This window comes from Neovison vison, chromosome 10 (genome assembly GCF_020171115.1).
Source record: "Neovison vison isolate M4711 chromosome 10, ASM_NN_V1, whole genome shotgun sequence".
NCBI classification, from domain to species: Eukaryota; Metazoa; Chordata; class Mammalia; order Carnivora; family Mustelidae; genus Neogale; species Neogale vison.
Window position 1 is genome coordinate 69745920 of NC_058100.1, and position 20853 is coordinate 69766772.

The 20853-nt window shown below is 38.9% G+C and overlaps 1 protein-coding gene across 1 annotated transcript in view; it reads right to left on the minus strand.

Moving 5' to 3' along the window:
* The window catches only part of KIF14 (kinesin family member 14), a 52773-nt gene extending 41284 nt beyond the window's left edge, over nucleotides 1–11489 (minus strand). The window contains exons 1-8 of the mRNA XM_044267556.1: nucleotides 11077–11489; nucleotides 7883–9145; nucleotides 5813–6067; nucleotides 5087–5174; nucleotides 3337–3435; nucleotides 1823–1875; nucleotides 761–791; nucleotides 225–332 (exon numbers count right to left, since the gene is read on the minus strand). Of these exons, the coding sequence (XP_044123491.1) occupies nucleotides 225–332; nucleotides 761–791; nucleotides 1823–1875; nucleotides 3337–3435; nucleotides 5087–5174; nucleotides 5813–6067; nucleotides 7883–9033 (1785 nt within the window). The 5' untranslated portion in view covers nucleotides 9034–9145; nucleotides 11077–11489. The remainder of the gene's footprint in view (nucleotides 1–224; nucleotides 333–760; nucleotides 792–1822; nucleotides 1876–3336; nucleotides 3436–5086; nucleotides 5175–5812; nucleotides 6068–7882; nucleotides 9146–11076) is intronic.
* Between the last annotated feature and the right edge of the window lie 9364 nt (nucleotides 11490–20853).

The window sequence follows — 20853 nt, forward strand, 5'->3', positions numbered from 1 at the left end:
ATTATAAACATATTATCATACATTAATATTCTTATCATAGTAATATCAATGATATCATAAATTAATAATCATACATTATTGATTTTTCAAACAGTAAAATAAAAATACTGCCATCATACAAAAGTCATTCTATTATTGTGTATACTAAAATCCAATTATGTTATATATTTATATTATCATACTCTTACTTTTGATTTAAAGAAAATAATCAATAAAAAGAATACCTTGGTCTGGGTCATTACCAGGGTGAAAACCGAATGCGATCGGGAGCTTTTATCATTCATACCAGTAGCAGCAGTTGCCCTTTGTTTATTTCCCAATTCTAGCCAACTCTTACAAGAAAGAAGAGAGGGAGGTCAGAACAGCAAACTAAAATTTATTAGAACAAATTAAGAAACAACAAAATTAAGTAAGTGCATTTGGCAACATATACACTTTATAAACTGTTTATAAAATGAAATTAATAAATGTTTGTAATTTAATAATTTGTATTCCCATTTTCAACTCTGCCTCCATCACAGATACTTGAATGAGGAAATTGCACCTTTAAAAGACTATTTCAATAACGCTAAGCTGCTATGATAGTCAATTTTTATTTTGAGTAATTCCTCTGATTGAAGTTTAACAAACAAAATCAGCTCATAATGAATTAACAAGATTTACTTATGCAAGTAGCAGTTAAGGAGAAATATTCTTATGAATACTTATGATTATGATCTTTCAATGTAGCAGAAAGAAGATAAAATACAATCAATCTTACCTGGATATCAGAGTAAGAACTGACAACATTCCTATTTTTAAAAAGGAAAAAGACAAAATTGTTTTTTTTTTGTTTTTTGTTTTTTTAAAGATTTTATTTATTTATTTGACAGACAGAGAGCACAAGTAGGCAGAGAGGCAGACAGAGAGAGAGGAGGAAAGCAGGCTCCCTGCCGAGCAGAGAGCCCGATGCGGGGCTCGATCCCAGGACCCTGGGACCATGACCCGAGCCGAAGGCAGAGGCTCCAACCCACTGAGCCACCAGGCGCCCCGACAAAATTGTTTTTACTGATAATTACCTTCTTATTCTCATAAAATAATAATAATGTGTAAATTACGTAATTACTTTCTGAAGACCACAATTGAATAATTCATAGATATTATTATACTGGCTCTCACACAATCTTTCACTGTCTCCATTCTTAAAGGATAGCAAATGTTTTAATTTTACCAAAAAGTATGGTTTTTATTAATGAAGCAGTTCAGCTCTTAATATTATAATATTCAAGTCTAAATCATGAGACCAAAACCTATACTTGGCATACGTGGGTATGCGTATGCTAGTATGTATAGGTTGTGACATAATCCCAGAATTATTGAATGGAGCCGAATCCATACCTATGCACTTTCCCTTTTCTTTAAGAAGGCATCTGGGGTGTTGAAAGATAAAGTAAATGACTCTTAGCATGTCTCACACTCTCAACACTAAACTCATCTTAGCACCTTCTCCCCTCTTCAGCTTAAAGTAATAGAAAAAGCAGCTAGAAAGGGAAGGCTTAACTTAATGGGGAAAGGGGATAAGGGGAGAAAAATCAAATATCTCACACACAGTATAACTAACACTCCATATCAGGCACTTTACAGGTGCTGCAAAAAATATAAAAAAACACAAAAACAAGCAGCTAATGCTGTAGTTGGAAAGAGAGGAAAAATTAAAGGAATAATATTAAGGGTGAATGTTAAATAGTTATCCAGTGTTTCAAAGTCAGGAAGGCAAATGAGAACAACATTCGTTCTATTCATTACTTGTCTCCTCCTTGTTTTCACTGAACCAAACACTTACATTGACAGAGCTTCGACATACGGCCCAGAGACAGGATGCTCCCTTACTCTCAGCTAATAGAAGAAAACATTAGCATTATTAAGGGCATAACAAATATTTCATATAAAACACAATTTTAAATGGTCTTTTCTTGTGTATGTGGAGTTTAAGGCAAAGAGATTTGCCTTTACTTGACCCAGAGATAAATATAAAGGTTCTCACAAACACAAATCTGTAAGGCATTAAGATACTGCTTCAGTATCACAAACTATTTACAAGATGCCACAGTTCACTGTAGCATCAAATATCTTACTAGTTCTTTATTCTTTTTTTTTTTAAATATATTTTTAAGATTTTATTTTTTTATTTATTTGAGAGAGAGAGACAGTGAGAGAGAGCACGAGCGAGGAGAAGGTCAGAGAGCGAAGCAGACTCCCCATGGAGCTGGGAGCCTGATGTGGGACTCGATCCCGGGACTCCAGGATCACGCCCTGAGCTGAAGGCAGTCGTCCAACCAACTGCGCCACCCAGGCGTCCCTAGTTCTTTATTCTTAAGACCTGCAGTGGCTATTATCTCTATGCTCTTAAATATCTCTTTAAAATAAAATACGTTCAGCAAATTTCAGTTAATTTTTTTCCAGGTTTACATTATGTTTTAAACTTTGTAACCAGAAATTTAAAATACATTTAAGTCAAAGAAGAAAAGCCAAGTTTAAGATTCTTGATGTTACCAACAGCATAGCCACAATGACTTTGAATGACTTGACTTTGAAAGTCAAGTGACCTCTTTTGATTTTACTTTCTTGCTCTCCAAGGTCCTTTTCAAAATTAAAAATTTTTACATTCTTTTAAAGAAAGGACTTTATTTATTTATTTGAGAGAGAGAGAGCATGTGCAAGATAGGGGGTGAGGTGCAAAGGCAGAGAGAGTCTCCAGCAGATTCTGCTCTGCAGAGCTCAGAGCCCAATGAAGGGCTCAATCCCAAGAGATCCATTGAGATCATGACCTGAATCAAAATCAAGAGTTGGAGGCTTAATCAACTGAGCCATCCAGGTACTCCTCAAATTTTATATTTTGATAGCAGTTTTTTTAAAAAAATTATGTATTTGTGGAACTTATTATTTCACAGAAAATATAATGTACAAGATACCAATTTACTAAATAACCCAATAAGATACATATTCTATAATAACAAAACAATTTTTAAACTTCTACTGCTTTTTGGCTTTAGGGATTTAGTGTTTGATTTAAGTGGTCTAATGAAATCTTGAAACACATATTTTATCTTAAATTTTGATACAATATTTGTTTTAAAAGAGGCTAAATTTAATAATGAATTTAATTCCCATTAGCAATAATGTTTAGATTATTTACTATTTATTTACTCACTTAGACTGTAGATCCCAAGCATTTGCTACCATATAATAGCAATTTTAGTAAAAATGCAAGCCATATAGATCATGTTGAGTACTAGCATAACCATACGCATTTATAAAAGCAAATTAAAAACAGGTCATAAATTGTTTTAATCTTACTGGTTGCTTTCTCTGCCCGTTTTCTCCTTTACAAACCAGAAGGTCATGAATTTTTTCATTATACACTTCAAAAAAGCTCATTTCAAGGTGGTAGCTGACCTAGTAGGACAAATAGAAACACAACATGCAACTTATTTTAAAAATCCTTGCATTTTTTGCAAATTATATAACAGATAAGGTTCTAGGATCCAGAATATATAAAGGACTCTTACAACCCAACAGCAAAAAGACAAACAACCCAATTTAAAAACAGGCAAAGGACTTGAATTGACATTTATCCAAAGAAAATAAGCTCTATTTACTAAGATCTCTCAAATGTTCAATCCTACAGTCACTACCTGAATCTAGTCCCTGTCATGCCTTCCTTACAGTTTACAAGTCCCACAACTGGTCTCTTTGCATCCAGTTTTACTTCTTTTCAATCCATTTTCAAAACTGCAGCCAGAGCTATCTTTTTTTTTTTTTTTTTTGAAGAGCAAAGGTGGTCATTTGATTTCCCTGCTTAAAATTCTTCCATAGCTTTCTAAATTCCTAGATGCAAGGGTCATAAAGTCATTCACAAGCTGAGTTTTGCCTGCCTCTCTGGTTTCATCTCTTATCACCCTCCATTCTCAAATTCCATGCTTAAAGCAAAGTAAACAATTTATAGATTCCCAAAGGCTCCCTACTCTCTTGCTTTCAAAGCTTTGCACATGCTGCTCCCGCTGCCTGGAATGTCCTTCCGCTGCTTCACCAAGCTAATAACTGCTCTGTTTCCTTCAAAAATAAGCTCAGTTGTCCCTCATTTAAGAACACGTGGCTTCCTCTAATCTTAAATATTCTCAAAGCACACTGTTCTTACACTATTATAGTATTTGTTTTCATTTATTTAGCATTAAGTTGATTGTGCTTGGCTATTTACTGACTCATTTCTCCATTATACTCTCTTAAATACAGAAACTGGGTCTTTTAACTACATATTCCCAAATCTTGCACAGCATTTCTCCAATTTCCCTTATCATAAGAATCACTAGGTATAGTGTAGTAAGAAAACTATAAATTCCCAGCTGTAGCCCAGATCAACTAAATCAGAATCTCCTGAAGAGATTTTTTTTAGCAAGTGTACACATACACACACACAAACACACACATATACAATCACACATGATCAAACACACAAGTGAAAATCTGCCCCTGACACATTCCTGGTAATTCTTATGATGAAGCAAATTTGGGGAAAAATGATCTAATGGAATGCTCGGCAAACAGCCGATATACAGTAAATACTGGCTGCATGGACGAATGAATAACAAAAAAGGGAAGCTAGTACCAATTTTCAGGTGTAGGGCAGTGTAAAGAGCATGGTATTTGAAGCTGAATCTGGGTTTAAACTCCAGCTTCACTACTCTCTGCTTCATGTTGTTCTGAAGTTTCTACCCACTGTCCTTAGTTGAGTCTGTGTATCTGCCTGACTACAAACATGTAATGGTACATAACTGCCACATTATAAGCCACTGCACATACATAAAAGTAATATAGCTGAAAAAGCTAGAGAAGACAGAAGAGATGATCCTTCTATCACTGCCCATCGAGGGGAATTCATTCCAAAGTTTTGAATCTCCAATCTCTCTCCCATACCACTGTTTCAAAAGAGAATGATTTAGAACTTAAAATTGCATCTTCCATTATTTCCTTAGAGGTGATAACTCTGATTTTAATTTGATTTGACTGTTTCCTAGTCTAACATGAAGGCTTACAAAAGAGAACGCACCTCCTGAGTTTGTTTTTTGGCTACTTGAGCAAAAAGGTCTTCACAAAACCTTGGAATTATTCCTGGTTCTTCACTAAGTCCCATCATCCTGGAAAATACATAATAAATGGCAGGGGTGAATAGGGATAAAACTAATTAGTGGTTTTTAAAAATTCTTCTGGGGAAATGGGTTGGGGAATGAATGGGAAACAAGCTAATTAAACCACATTATAAATATCTAATAACCTAGTCTCTGAAGTCAGATCTTCCTGAGTTCAAATCTTGATCTCACCACTTATTAGCTCTGTGACCTTAAACAAGGTACTTAACCCCAGAAAACCTCAATTTCCTCTTCTATAAAATGGAAATAAATAAGAGGTATCTAATTCAGAGAGTTGTGAGAAAGTACAAGCAGAGCCTTTTTATATACATATACCATTTATTAGTTGACTACTTTTAATTCTCACAATCATATTTACAAAATAACCTCTCCAGATTTGGGTTTACACAAGACATATGTACAGTAAAATGGGTCAATGACCCTTACAAAGTAAATAGTATCTCCTGAATAAGCTGAAGCTCAGAGGTTACATAACGTGCCCAAGTTTGCAGAACCAGTATATAGAATGGATGAGATTTGAGCCCAGACCTATGTAGTTTCAAAACTACATTCTTTCTATCAACACTACACTGTTTCTCACCAAAGAGTTTGACATTTTCAATAACTGTACTTGGAAAAATACTTACGTATATGATTTTCCTGAGCCAGTCTGACCATAAGCGAACAGACAGGTATTGTAGCCTTCAAAGGCGCGTTCTAGGAGGGGTACAGCTAGCATCTCATAAACAGTTGTCTGGTTAGCATAGTTGGGATGACATTCATCGAAAGACCAGAATGTAAGATCATAAATAAAATTATAAACTTGTTTCATGTCAGGATGTTCCACAACTATTTCTTCCCCATTCATGAAGACCACCTGGGATGCCTTTTCAACCTTCTCTCTTTATGAAGAAGCACAAAGAAAAATATTAAGTTACTGTGATTATTTGGAGTATTATTCCATAGAATATAACAAGAACCTCAAAACAAGTTAAAGACAACAACTCCAGAGCAAGATAATTCTTTAGTTTTATGTGGAAAATGTAGACCAGCTAACATGTATTTCCAAATACATACTCCCTACAGCTCCAGGGTCACTCCTTAGAGGGAAAATGGAGTCCCAGATCTGTTGTCTGAAAAATCACCCTACTTTTACAGGATTTTCCATCTTTTTCCTTTTCCTCTTGAGCTCTCCCTTCACCCATCCCACCACTATAATCTATCTATACTCTTCAGTCCAAATCTAGGAACTTTTTAATATATTATAGAGAAGTTTCAGAGATGCAGATCTACATAAAGCTGATGTGAAATGCAAACAGAATTTCAACAAACTCAGTTAAGTATAAGTCTCAATCATAAATCTCTTTGGGCTACTGCCTATTGTTACTGTTAATACAAAGTTCCCCCCTCTGTTAGATGATCTCCCTTAAAATCCTGGATTTTCACGTGCATGCTTCTTCCATCAGACTTAAGTGGAAATCTTTCACTTACTCTGCATCTGCAGAAAAACATTAACAGTCCTTGCCTGGCCCCCAGATGTCCCTTTTTGCCCCCAACTCTGCTTTAGATCAGAATTTATCCTGGAATCAACCTGCTTCTTCAATGTGACAAGTGTTCCACTGCCCCTGCCATCAGCCCAGTTTACATGGCTTGTCTGATGAGTCTGGACTCAGGCACTTGGCCCCTTACTAAGTTCTCTTCAGAACTTAGTCGTCATCCATCGTGGGTAGTCATCTGTCGTGGAGTTTACTCCTACCACCTCTATTCCTTCTATGGTCTCTCGTCCTATCATGAACCTTGAGGCCTGTCTTTGAGGTTTCCCCATTCTCTCCGGCCAACTCACTCTCAGTTTTTCTCTCCGGCCAACTCACTCTCAGTTTTCTCACTTATCACAAACCCCGCATCTTCATTAACAGGCTTTAAAGCACCCTATAACTTGCTTTTAATCTCTGACCCTTTAGGTTCGAACTAGGGGTTCCTTCCCCCACAGCAGGGGTCACCATATCCTGTCGCATCTTGCTTAGATATACAACAGAGTTAACAACTAACTTTGAAGGTTTTTTGCAGTCACCTCACAAAACATCCAAAAATAATTAAATGCCACATTCACATTTTGTCATGTTCATTTTTCTTATCCCTACCTGTAATATGTGACTATCTCACCCACAACCACTTTGGAGAGCGATTTTTTACTATCAGCCTCAAATCTAATACATCACTGCATTTATTAGCTATCTATAGCTGATATATAACTATCTATAACATTTATTATATATATATATATATCTGATATATAACTACTATCTATCAGAGAAGATGATGGGAATGATAATATGCTGGACAGGATTTTGGAAGGACCTCTTTGTGGAATAAGTGACCTAATAAGTGCTCTTTTTAAGGGAAACACAGAAGAGCCCACCATACATCGCAGATGTGAAAGCAGACTGCATTAGACACTTAAGTCATTCCAACGTTTTCAAAGCAGCAGATCTAAAGAAATTTACATTTACAAAAGATGGTGATTTCCATGTTTTAATTTTATACCCAATCATCAAAAATAATGAGGGTTCCACAACTAAACCAAAAGTTCTCTCTACATAGAAATGCCAGTGCCAAGCTTGAAGATGCATGAATGCACTCACTTTCCAAAGGCAGAGAGGAATGGGACACATTACATGTCGGAAGTTTGGCCTTAGATTTAAAAAGGTGTAACATACCTTTTGCTGAACGGCCTCACACGTATTGCCACTGTCACTTGACTGTTCTCTACTTTTAGGGGGTCTGCTTCTATAGAAGTGTTCTGACCTGCCGTTTCCTCTTTAAGAGGGAGTGTATTTTCTTGTGACCTTTCCCTTTCATTTGCTAGAAGAGAACCTCTTGGCTTTTGTTGAACTTGGAGGCTAGGCACCCTATTTTTCGGTGTCGATGCAGCTGGGCTAATAAGCTGTGGCGTGCCACACTTTGGTGTCCATTTGTGTCCTATGATGTATTTCGTAGGTGTTCTTTTTTCTAAGCTTTCAATTTTATTTGAATTTTTTGCCATATCCTTCCCAGTACTTCGCTGATGTAAGTTTCCTGTTCCTGACACTTTGATACTCAACTTGCTCTGAAGAGGCTTTGTTGCCAAGTGTCTGGATGGAACAACTTTAGTCTGACTCTGGGTATCAGTGGGTGCTCTATTACTTAAGTATTGAAGTGCAACATGTTCATTTGCCCCAAGAAGGGCAGAAGATGTTTCTTTGTGTTTTTCATCATTCATCATTTCAACGTCTTTTGGGCCTTCCGCTAAAGGAACAAAAGGTGCAACAGAAGAGTCTTTATCATTATTTACAACTGTTACCTTTCTCCTCACTTCCAGGGAAGCACAATCATTTTCTGTTGGGCTTCCCACATTCTGTGTTGTTTTCCACTTTTTTACACAATCTGTTTGAGCTGTTTTCCCCTTTTCCACAGAATCCATTTGAGTTGTTCTCCACTTTCCCACAGATTCTGTTTTAGCACGACGCTGTAATGTAAGACGTGTCTCTGCAGTTTTTTCGGTTGAGTCTCCCAACTCGCTGCCATGTGAAGATGATTCTTTGCTCCTTGTAACTCTTCTCTGAAGTGTCAATCTACCTACAGGGTCAGGGGTAAGAGGAACCTCTCCTGTTTTTTTACAGGCTGAAATCACATAAGTACAATTTATGTCTCTGATTTTACCTGCAGATCTCAATAACGGATCATCATTTTCACATTCTGACACATCCGAATTCAAATGCAGCTTACGTCTGCTACTATGGGTGAGGACATTCAGTGATGAACTCTTTTGGGAAGAAGGTATACCAAGGATATCCCTGTTATTTCTACTATGTGTGGTGTATACTGACATTGTGGCAGCAAGTTGTTTTAAAAAAGTGTTGGTGAAGAACCGAAGCTCTTTTTTAGATGTTCATTTGACTTCCAGCCATATCGTATGTGTAAGTTTCCAATTATCTGCTAAACTGTAAAAAAAAAAAAAAAAAAATTAGATTGTAAGACTATAAACAGACATTAAAAAATACGAGAACTCTCTACTGTGAAAATAATTTCCCAAAGGAATATGTTAGAATAAATCACAATCTCCTCCTCAGATACTGCTCCTAAGCAACTTCACACAAATCTCTGCCTTCAAAGAGCTTATAATCATTATGTAACAAATATTTACTGAGTCCCTATTACATGCCAGGCCCTCTGATAGATACTATTGACAAAACCCTGTTCCCATTTCCTTAGTTTAGAAGAAATACACAGTTTTCCATGATATCAGGATAAAGATACTAAGTGACTTAAAAGATGTAAACAGTACATATCAAAGAAGATATTTAAATAACCAATAAGCACATAAGAAGATGTTCAACATCACTAATCATTAGGGAAAAACAAATCAAAACTACAATGAGATACCACATCACACCCATTAGGCTGGCTACTAACAAAAAAAAAACAAGTATTGGTGAGGATGTGGAGAAATTAGTACCCTTGTGTGCTACTGGTGGAAACGTGAAATAGCGCAGCCACTGTGGAAAACAGCATGGAAGTTCCTCAAAAAACTAAAAATAGAATTACAATATGACCGAGGGATTCTACTTCTGGATATCTAACCAAAAGAACTAAAATCGGGATCTTGAAGAGACATCTGTACACCCATGTTCATAACAGTATTATTCGCTGTACCTAAAATATGGAAGCAACCCAAGTGTCCATGGACGGATGAAAGGCTCACCAAAATGTGGTATTTACAGACACCGAAATATTATGCAGCCTTAAAAAGAAATTCTGCAATATGCTATAACATGGATGAACCTTAAAGACATAAAGCTAAATGAGGTAAGTCACAAAAAGACAAATACTGGAGGATTCCACTCATATGAGATACTTGGAGTAGTTAAAAATCATAAAGACAGAAAGTATAATGGTGGTTGCCAGGGGCTGGAGCCAGGGAAAATGAAGGATTGTTGTTTAATAAGTACAGAGTTTCAGATTTACAAGATGACAAAGGATTAGGGAATGGATGTTAGTGACAGCTGAACAACATGAATGTATTTAAGGATATACACTTTAAAATGTATAAGTAAAAGAAGGTAAGAGGATACATGTCATGTGTCTTTTAACACAGTAAGATGGGGGGGAGGAACCTGCATGTCAGCAAAGATTTCTAGTTGAGTACTCCCTGTTTGCAGATTAGGAGAGGGACTAACAGAAACCCTGGCACCTAAATCAAAGACTGGATAAAGCATTTCCATAACACCTGTTGAATGTATGTTAATTACAGGGACGCCTCGTGGAGATTAGTTTGAGAGGGGTTGCAAAACAGAGTATTCCCAAATAAATACCATAGACAATAACTACAACAAGTAAATTAATTGCTTCTGTTGAGAAAAATTATGCAAGATTAGGTAAATAGACAGCTTGCTCTCTAGCAGTTAGACAACAAAGCAGACAGGTGTGCCTGTAAATATGTCAACAATATGCAGCACTAATGGTTTAAAAGAAAAAGAACTGCCATGACAGCTCAAAGGCCTGGCTTCTAGTCAACTCTGCACCGAACTGTGTACTACTGATGTAAACAAGTCCTTAACTTTGCATGCTTGGTTCTCACTTGTAAAATGACACTTGCTCAAACTATTCCATAGATACGGCTATGCAGGGATAAAATAATAGAAGTTAACTTTTAAGTAAGGCTTTTAAGGATTTAAATAAGTAATAATCATTACCACCACCGCCGCCGCCCCCAAAAAGAGAAAACAAAAACAAAAACAAAACCGCCAGGATATAAGCATCTTCCTTCAACATTTTAACTAAAAATACAGAACGTTCCTTTTATGGAAGTAAATTTAAAGGCAAGACAAGATTCTGGAAATTCTACCGCAGCTAAAAACTATTTGCTACTTACGCAAACAGATGGGGCTTTTTGTTTGGGACGTTTTGCCACCGGAGTTTAAAGAGGAGTGGAACGAACAAAAAGAAGGAAATTAAGTCACAGCCGCAAGCGAAAGATCCCCGTGGATGGTTCTCCCCGCTAGTCACTCCGAGGGCTGCGACAGCGAGTGTACCTCTTAATGCCAACCGACTGAGCGAGACTTCAGTGGGTGAGGCCCAGGCCGAGGGGCCCTGAAGTCCGGCTTCCGGGTCCCCACAGAGGAGCCGCCCGCGCGCGTCCTTCGGGGACCCCTTGGCCGCCGACCGGGATTCCGGGGCCGGTGGGGGACCCCGCGCTAAGGCCTCCGCTCGCACCTCAGCGGTCACCGGTACAGAAGGCGCTCGCACGCCCCCACAGCATGGATACTTCGCCCCTCTGAAGGGCTCCCCACTCGCGAAGACCTCCCCAACGACGTCCACACCACTCACAACCCGCACCGCCGGCTCCCTCTGCGGCCGCAATTTGAATGGGCGCCCTGCTTTCTGATTGGCTGCTGGACGTCGCGTCGGGCGCCGCGCCCTCGCCTCCTCCCGCCCCCAGGAAGTGCCCGTCGTCTGGTAGCAAAGATTCTAAACTCCAGACCCGCCCCCCCATCTCCTAGGCAACGGGGCCCGCCCCTCCCCGGGCGGCGCTGAGGCTTGGAGCTTGGGCACCTTTAAGAGTGACAGTGACGCTTTCGTCGAGGTTCAGTATAGAAAAATCGTGGTCTGTCCACCTTACAGTGAAGTTGTAAAAATGGCTATTTGTCCTCAAGCTAAGCATAATAATTAATACGATTCTAGCATTTCCTATGCAAAGCGTGGAGATAGAAAGTGTGCTAAATGACTTTACGTGGAATTTTTCCATTTAATTCTAAAACTTTAACGAGGCAGATATTAATATTATCCCCAAGCTTAGAGTTGAACCGGTGAACTAGCAACCAGCAAGTGGTATAACTAGAATTCTGAAGTCACGTCATAAGATTAGTCAGTTTCAATATATATCCCAGTAAGATTTTGAAACACAAAAAAAGTAGCAAAAATACATTCTGAAATATAACGAGATCAATGAAAGACTCTAGTCAAACATGTTATAAGCAGCAGTATTTTTATTTTTATTTTTGTTTAATTTTTTTATTTTTTAAAAATTATTTTGAGCAACAGTGTTTTTTAAAGGGCAAAAGTGCAGGTAATGGAAATGTGCTCAGTGGTATACGAAAAGAAACCAGAAGTGGCTCCAACTATATAGAAAAACTGAATGGATGATAAAGTACTTATTCTAAAACTCACTCTAAAATTCATTCTAAAATTAATGAAGATTAAGTTATAGAGAAACCATCAGAAAAATAATATAATATTTATCAGGTCTATGAGAAAAGAGCCATTCAGTTTATAAGCAAAAGATATGGCAAAGGGAAAGACTGACAATCTCAAATACATAAAAATTTTAAACATGTGTAGTTGGAAGTAATAATGAAATGATAAAATATAAGCTAACAAGAAAAATACATTAAATGTGACAGATGAAAACATTTCTTTCAATTTTACAAGGAAAATAAGTTTATAAGTAGAATAAGGAAATAAACAGAATTTTAAAATGGACAATGATATTTCACATAAAAAAGAATCAACCCACAGACAAAAATAATTTATATAAAAATAGAACATAAACATCCAATCATTAAATGCAAGTGTAAAAAGAAAAATAGGTATAAATTTAAAAAATGTTATTTTACACTTATGTCCTGGTGATTTGGCATCAAAATTAAATGTATAGGGGCATCTGGCTGGCCTAGTTTGTAGAGCATGCAACTCCTGATCTTGGGGTCATGAGTGTGAGCTCCACTTTGGGAAGCTGGGTATAAAGATGACATTAAAAAATAATAAAATCTAAAGGCCCCTGGATTGCTTAGTCAGTTAAGCGTCTGCCTTTGGCTCACGTCATGATCCCAGGGTCCTGGGATGGAGCCCCAGGTCAGGCTCCCTGCTCAGCAGGGAGTCTTCTCCTTCTGCCCCTCCCCCTGCTTGTGCTTTCTCCTCTCTCTCAAATAAATGAAATCTTAAAAAATAATAATAATTTTTTTTTTTAACTTTTGACTGGTGGGGAGAGGTAGATGGAGAGAGAGAATGTTTAGCAGCCTCCATACCCAGCCAGAGCCCTACTCAGGGCTCCATCTCACAACCCTGAGATCGTGACCTCAGCCAAAATCATGAGTCAAGTGTTTAACCAACAGAGCCACAGAGGCACCCCAGAGATAAAATCTTTCAAAAAATTTAGAAGTATATATTTTTAGTGACAGAAATTGTTACACTTCTTGAAGGCAGGGACCATATTCGTTCACAGTATATCTCTAGTGTTTAATATAAAGCTCGATATATTGTAGATGCTTAATAAATATGTTGTGCAAATCACAAATCGTTCTAGAAAGCAACATGATAATGTGTTGAAAGAACCATAAAGATATTCATACTCTTTGACCTAGGAACTGTTCTGCAAAAATTTATTCTAAGAAAATGTTTCAGGGGTGCTTGGATGGCTCTGTTGTTAAGCACCTGCCTTTGGTTTGGGTCATGATTCCAGGTTCCTGGGATTGAGCCCCTCATCAGGCTCCCTGCTCAGAGGGAAGCCTGCTTCTCCCTCTCCCACTCCCCCTGCTTGTGTTCCCTCTCTCACTGTGTCTCTCTCTGTCAAATAAATAAATAAAATCTTTTAAAAAAAATATTTCAGTAGATACCAAAAAGTGTGCAGGAAAATTGTGTATCCATATTGGCCCCAAACTGGAAAAATTCTCAATGCCCAACACTGAGAGATGCTTTAAGTGGTTAAAGATGAGAAATAAATAAATCTTATTAAAACTATTAAGTGCCAGGGAGCCTGGGTGGCTCAGTCAGTTAAGCATCTGATTCTTGATTTCACCTTATGATTTCAGGGATGTGGGATGATTTCAGGGATGTGAGATGGAGCCTCATCAGGCTCCATGCTCAGGATGGCATCTGCTTCTCTCCCTCCCTCGCCTTTTGCCCCTCCCCCAACTCATGCTCGCATTTTCTCTCTAAAATAAATAAATAAATCTTAGAAAAAAACACACACACACACACACACACACACACAGCTATGTGTCCATTAAGGTTATAGTTATGAGTCCAATAAGACCAGACAATGCCTGGCCTATATCATAATCTGCCCAAGACTGTGAGCTCAAAATGGAGCAGGACCTTGTCTGTCTCACTTTTGCCTCCCTAAGTGCTCTGCCCGAACTGTCAGAGACCTTCTTCTAACACTAAACTAACCATATTTCCCTCTTCTTTCTGCCTTTAGAAGCTCTCAGTTTAATTCCAACCATACGAATAACACTCCACAGGACCAAGGGCTACCTGTGAGCCATCTCCAGGTTACCCAAGAGGAATTTTGATCTTTTATTTATTACACTGAGATATACTTCTCCAAATCCTGTCCACAACTGGCCAGAAGAGAAAGTCATTTAAACTCTGATTGCCTCAGCTCCCTCATATGGAAATTGCAGATGATAATGCTACCTTCCCGAAAGCGTCCTAATGAGGATTAAATGAGATAATGTATGCAAAGTGCTTAGCTCAGAGCCTGCTGGAGGATTAATGCTCAATAAACGTAAGCTACTAAAATGCATAGCTTAATATAACTCTCCAAAACACGGAAAAGCCCTATTCAAGGCTAGTGATGAGAAACTGGGATCATGCATTTTAGAAGCTCTCTGTTATAATAATGACACATCTTATTTTATAAAGGATGAGGATTATGATTTAATCCCTAGAAATAACTACAAGAGGAAATAGTGAGTCTCGTTTTGTAAAGGACTCCCTATACTCTTAGAAATCAAAAGAGCAATGAAAACCTAGCTCCAAGAGGGAGCAGTGGCAATCTCAATTTTGCTCCAATTTGATTACTTTTTTTTAGAACTTCAGATTTTGTAGGCGTTTTGAAAGAAGATAAGAAAAGGGAATCCAAGAGCTCCTGGCTGGCTCAGTTCCTGGAGTGTGTGACGCTTGGTCTCCCGGTTGTGAGTTTGAGCCCCATGTTGGATGTAGAGATTATTTAAAGATAAAACCTTAAAAAAGATGGGCACCTGGGTGACACAGAGGGTTAGGCCTCTGCCTTCAGCTCAGGTCATGGTCCTGGGGTCCTGGGATAGAGCCCTGAGGCAGGCTCTTTACTCAGCGGGGAGCCTGCTTCCCCCTCTCTCTGCCTACTTGTGATCTCTCTCATTCTCTGTCAAATAAATAAATAAAATCCTTAAAAAAAAAAAAAGGAGAGAGAGAGAAAGAGAGGAAGGAAGAAAGAAAAAAAGGGAAAAGAAGGAAAGAAAAGGGAATCTAGAAAATGCAGACTTGGCCAAAATAAGGTTCATAGGGTGAACAAGTTGAATGAACCTCATTCCATTTCAAGACTCAGTTTTCAGGGGCACCTGGGTGGCTCAGTGGGTTAAAGCCTTTGCCTTCGGCTTGGCTCAGGTCATGATCCCAGGGTCCTGGGATCCAACCCACACTGGGCTCTCTGCTCTGTGGGGAGCCTGCTTCCCCCCTTCTCTCTGCCTGCCTCTCTGCCTGCTTGTGATCGCTCTCTGTCAAATAAATAAATAAAATCTTTATAAAGACTCAGTTTTCTGAGTCAGTGGCTAGAATCTGCCTGATTTAGGGCATAAGGCCCTCTCCAACATCTAAACGCATCTGCCCGTGTCAGAGCCCTGTTCTCTAGTTCAGGCAGAATGCTTTGTTACTGCCAAAACAGCAGCCCTTAAAAATGCCTTAAGTTTTCAAATTTGACTCACTAAAATAATAGTTCTTTTGGGAGATTAAGGTAATAAAACCTGCTGTCACTCAAATTATTTTACCTCCCTTTGAACCTTGGCTTCTTTACCTGTAAAATGAGGAGACAATGCATCAATGGTCGCTAGAAGAATCAAATTAGATAATACACGTGAAATGATTTGATAAATGTGACACATTACCGTATATAAATTTAAATCGATATGTTTCAACTATATGCAGTTAATCGTCGGGTATTTAGGAGAATTAAAATGGACCATGCATATAAAAATTGTAAGCACATTACATGCAACCTGAGTTCTGCACAACTGTGAGCTCAGTTGGAACCAATTACATCTTCAGTCATCTAAGATAACCCTACTGATATTTTTTCTAAGTTTCCAGTCGCATTTGTCACCAGCTGCAAACTTATCCTTCCTTTGAGCCCTCGTTTAGCTCTGGCTTCAGAGAAACTCGTGTCCTTCCTGGATCCTGGATTCATTTTCTCCACCACTAGGGGCCTCCCTACATCAGTTATCCTGTCTTCCATCTTTGACATTTCTCTCATCTGAAAGAGAAGAGAAAATAGAAGAGAAGAGAGGAGAAGAATGTTCTACCCCCACACCCCTTCTTGTCCTCTGGCTCCTTTTCTACCTTTCCATCCCTCCTCATGTCAGTGCTCCCTTAGGAAGGGGCATAGCAGATGTAGAGGTGTATGAGGCATGTCGAATTCATGCGGAAGAGGCTGCTTTCAGCCAGGGCTGTTGGACAGGGCAGCTACAAGGGGTAGAAGCCAGAAAGGGAACACAAGATGGCATCCAAAAGAAAATACTGAGAAATTAAGACTCATTAAAATCAAGAAAGAAGCAGGGCCGTTAAGGCCCCAAATAATCAGGTTTCCAGGAATAGTGCTAAAGGTTAAGAACCAAGGTCCAAATAGAGTAAGAGAGTCTGGGACTTTTCCATGGACACAACTGAGATGTCCACAAGTCATCCATGCTTCCTTCCTTCCTTCCTTCTTTCCTCTCTCTTTCTTTCTTTCTTTCTTCTTTTTGGGGTGGGGGAAAGAGCACGAGTGAGCAGAAGACTGAGCAGAAGGGAAGGGAAGACAGGGCTGAGAGAGAGAATCTAAAGTAGGTTCCATGTTCAGCGGTGGGGGGGAGGGGGGAGGTGTAGAGGGCAAATGCTAGGCTTGATCTAAGATCATGACCTGAGCCAAAATCAAGAGTCAGAGCCACCCAAGCACTCCTGCACAACTCTTTCTGATTGGAAGTTAACCTCACACTATGAGGGTGGATCAACCATGACAGGGATAAGCGCAGGATACTCCTCTCTTCATATAAATTTCTTGAAGGCCAACACTCCCTTTCTCTATTCCTTTACTGTTCCCTTCACTTCTTATTTCAACTAACTTCTAACCCCACTATCCCACCATTATGATAATAGTGAGAGGCAATTCTAGCCCATGAACTTCAACACTGAACAGGGCTCTGCTCTAGGAAAAATGTGTAGACACACCTCTCCCAAGCTCACCAGTCACCTTACTGTCAGCTCTCATAAAAAGCTGACCCTCCAGGGGTGCCTGGGAGGCTCAGTCAGTCTGCCTTTAAGTCTGCCTTCTGCTCGGCTTGTGATCCCCGTCGGGTTCCCTGCTCAGAGAAGAGCCTGCTTCTCCCTCTTCCTCTGCTTCTCCCCACAAGCCTCCTCCACCCCCGTGCTAGTGCTCTCTCTCAAATAAATAAATAAAATATTTAAAGAAAAATAAAATCCTTCATTAAAAAAAAAAAATCCTGACCTTCAGACCTGTATGTCTTAACTCTCTACAGCATTTAGCATGATTAGTCACACTACATTTTGTTTTATTTTATTTTATTTCAGTAATATCTACACCGAATATGAGGCTGGAACTCACGACACAGTGATCAAGAGTCACATGCTCCATGCTCCATACTCCACCAACCAAACCAGCCAGCCTCCCCTCACCACTCCATTTTAAAACACTCTTCTCTTGTTTGCTGAACTCTCTCTCAGCTCAAGTCTCCTACATCTCCTTCTCAGTCTCATTTTATTGTTCTTTCTTCTAGTGAGATAGGGAGCTAGAGAACCAAAGGAAAGCACTAGTTTGGGGGTAGAAATCAGTTAATTTATTTTCTGGGAAAATTGAGTCTGAAGTGCAAATATAGATGGCCAATTAGATAAATGTATACAATAGCTGGAGCTCTGGCAACCATTTTGGACCATGAGGAGAAAAGCCACACGCTGTGGTTGGAGGAGGTAGACTTAGAAAGAACCTGGATCCCTATTGATGGGGAGCTCCATACCAAACTACCTGCTTCCTGATTTGTTTTGTATAGACAGAATTTCACTTTCATTTTCTAAAAGCTACTTATTTGATTTTTGGTTTTTGCAGCCTAATCTTAATCAATACAACTCTCATTACTTAAAAACTAAATTCAAACATAACTTTAAAAAAACCCTGTGATTTGGTCCTGTTTACCCTTCCACTCCATCCTTACCACAGTCTTTCCTTCCGAATTGCTTGTGCTTTTTTCTCAGTCATTTCAAACAACTTGCCACTTCTCTGAACACGCTTTTGTGTCTTTGCATGTGCTACTTAGAGCTTGTGTAGGTGGCAGAAAGCAAACGCCCTTGGACTCTTTCTACCCCCTTTGAATTAGAGTCTCTGCAGACTCCCACCCAGGCAACACAGTATTCTAGGTGTTTCACAACATGAACCAGGCTGACAATAGTGAACTCTCTTAACTTGTCAAAACCTATCCCAAACAATCCATAGTCACTGAAAATAAAAGCAAGTATCTTTTTTTAAGATCCACTAGAGGGAGACAAACTGAAAGAAAACGTAAAAAGAATTCAGAAGTAAAGCAAGCATATTTGAAGCCTTCTAGATTAAGATTTCAGGAAGAATCTCTTACTAATGTACAGTCTCTTAGGATTCAAACCTGTTACAATTTAGTCAATTTCATAACTTTTTAATCATTAAAATTCAGGCTGTATTTTCCTGTTTTGTAGGTGTTTGTATTTAGTTCCATTTGGGATCCATAACAAAAAAGGGCAACAAAACTATAAAAATGAGTAATTTCAAAGTCCAGAGGACAAAGTGGATGCTGAGGACAGGGCTAAGAACACAGCCCTTGGATTCCATCTGTGGCTCCATCACAACCATGATAGGACCAGACCAGTTTCTTCGCTGCAGTTCTCTTGCCTGAGAAACAGGTGAGTTCAATGACTGCATTAAATAATCATGACTACCAATTATTGAGTCCCTTCTTTGGGCAAGATACATACATTATCTCATTTAATCTCCATAACCCTATAAGCTCAGTAACATTACTGTGACTATCACTATTCTATAGATAAGGGGAAACAGTTTCCAGGAGGTTCAATAACTTGCCTGATATCATATACTTATTTAGTCACAGAGCCAAGTTCGGGACTCAGGAAATTGGGCGCCATTGCCTGTGTTCCACACCACTGCTCTGTACTGCTGTTTTTACAATGATGCTTTCTGGTGCTCAAGTTTCTATGACTTTTTGATAAGCCTAGAGTTAAACAAATATAGATAGTTAAAAATCTGTCATATTTTGTATTTTCCTTCTAAATTCTAATACATGTTAGACTAAGAGCCTCAGAAGTATGTATTATATAATATGCTTGTACTTTTTAATACGTCCTGTTGATGAAATCTGTATGAATTCAGTTGCGATCACTCAGTGACACATTCTGAATAAATTTAGCATTACTACCAGTAATCTAAAAAGAAACAATTACATTAAGCCAGTAATCCTTTTTTAATATAAAAAGAAAAGAACTCGGGGATTAGCAAACGTTCCAGCCTCTCTTTGCTCTTTGAATCATGCTGGTTTCATTCCAGAGAAGATTAATAAGATTTAAAAACCATTGTCAGCCCCAAAGCCTGCCGGGTAACCAATTTTTATATAAAGAAAGCTCTAGGGTTTGCTTAGGAAGAAAAAATTTTTTTAAAAAAGGCCAATTTTGGGGCACCTGGGTGAAACAGTCTGTTAAGCGGCTGCCTTTGGCTCAGGTCCTGGTCCCAGGGTCCTAGAACAGAGCCCTAGTTGGGCTCCCTGCTCTGCAGGGAGTCTGCTTCTCCTCCTCCCTCTGCAGCTCCCCCTTGCTTGTGCTCTCTTTCTCTTTCTGTCGAATAAATAAATAAAAATCTTCAGAAAACACTAAAAAAAAAAAAATTAAAATGCTAATTTTGACCTTTTGTTGGGAGTCTTCTTCCCATGGTGCTTTGCCAACACGGCCCAAGGTCATTGTTTATACTGTGTTGAAAATGTTGCTGACTATTCCAAGTAGAATTTGAAGGAGTTCAGGACAAGCAGACTGTCCCACTTTGGCATGCGCATTTTTTGTTAAGATTTATGTATTTATTTGAGTGGGGAGGGGCAGAGGGAGAAGGAGAGGAGAGAGACTCTCACGCAGAGTCCCCGCTGGGGGATGGGGAGAAGCTTGATCTCAAGACCCAGAGATCATGACCTGAGTGGACATTAAGAGTCAGAAGCTTAACCGACTGATCCACCCAGGTGCCCCTACACGTGGATTATTTTGAGCTGAAGGCAATCAAGACCTTGCTGGTTCAATAGAAACTTTTGTCCCTCTCTTAACTACACAGAAAAATCTAAAGGCGGGGTTGGGGGGACAGGTCTTTCCAGAATAAGGGTTATTACCAGAGATAAATCTTGTCTGAGTAACCATCATATGGCAGGGCAAACATCTAATTACCAAACCTCTCCTCTTCTCCTGATTGCCCTGTAAATTGCATTCTTTTCTTTCTCTCCTTTTTTTCTTCCTTTCCTCCTCCCTCTCTTTCCTTCTCTCTTCCTTTCTTTCTTTCTCCTTTCTTTTTCTTTCTTTCTTCTGTTTTTAAGATTTTATTTATTTATTTATTTATTTATTTTGAGAAATGGAGAGAACACAGGGATAGAGTGAGAGGGAGAAGCAGACT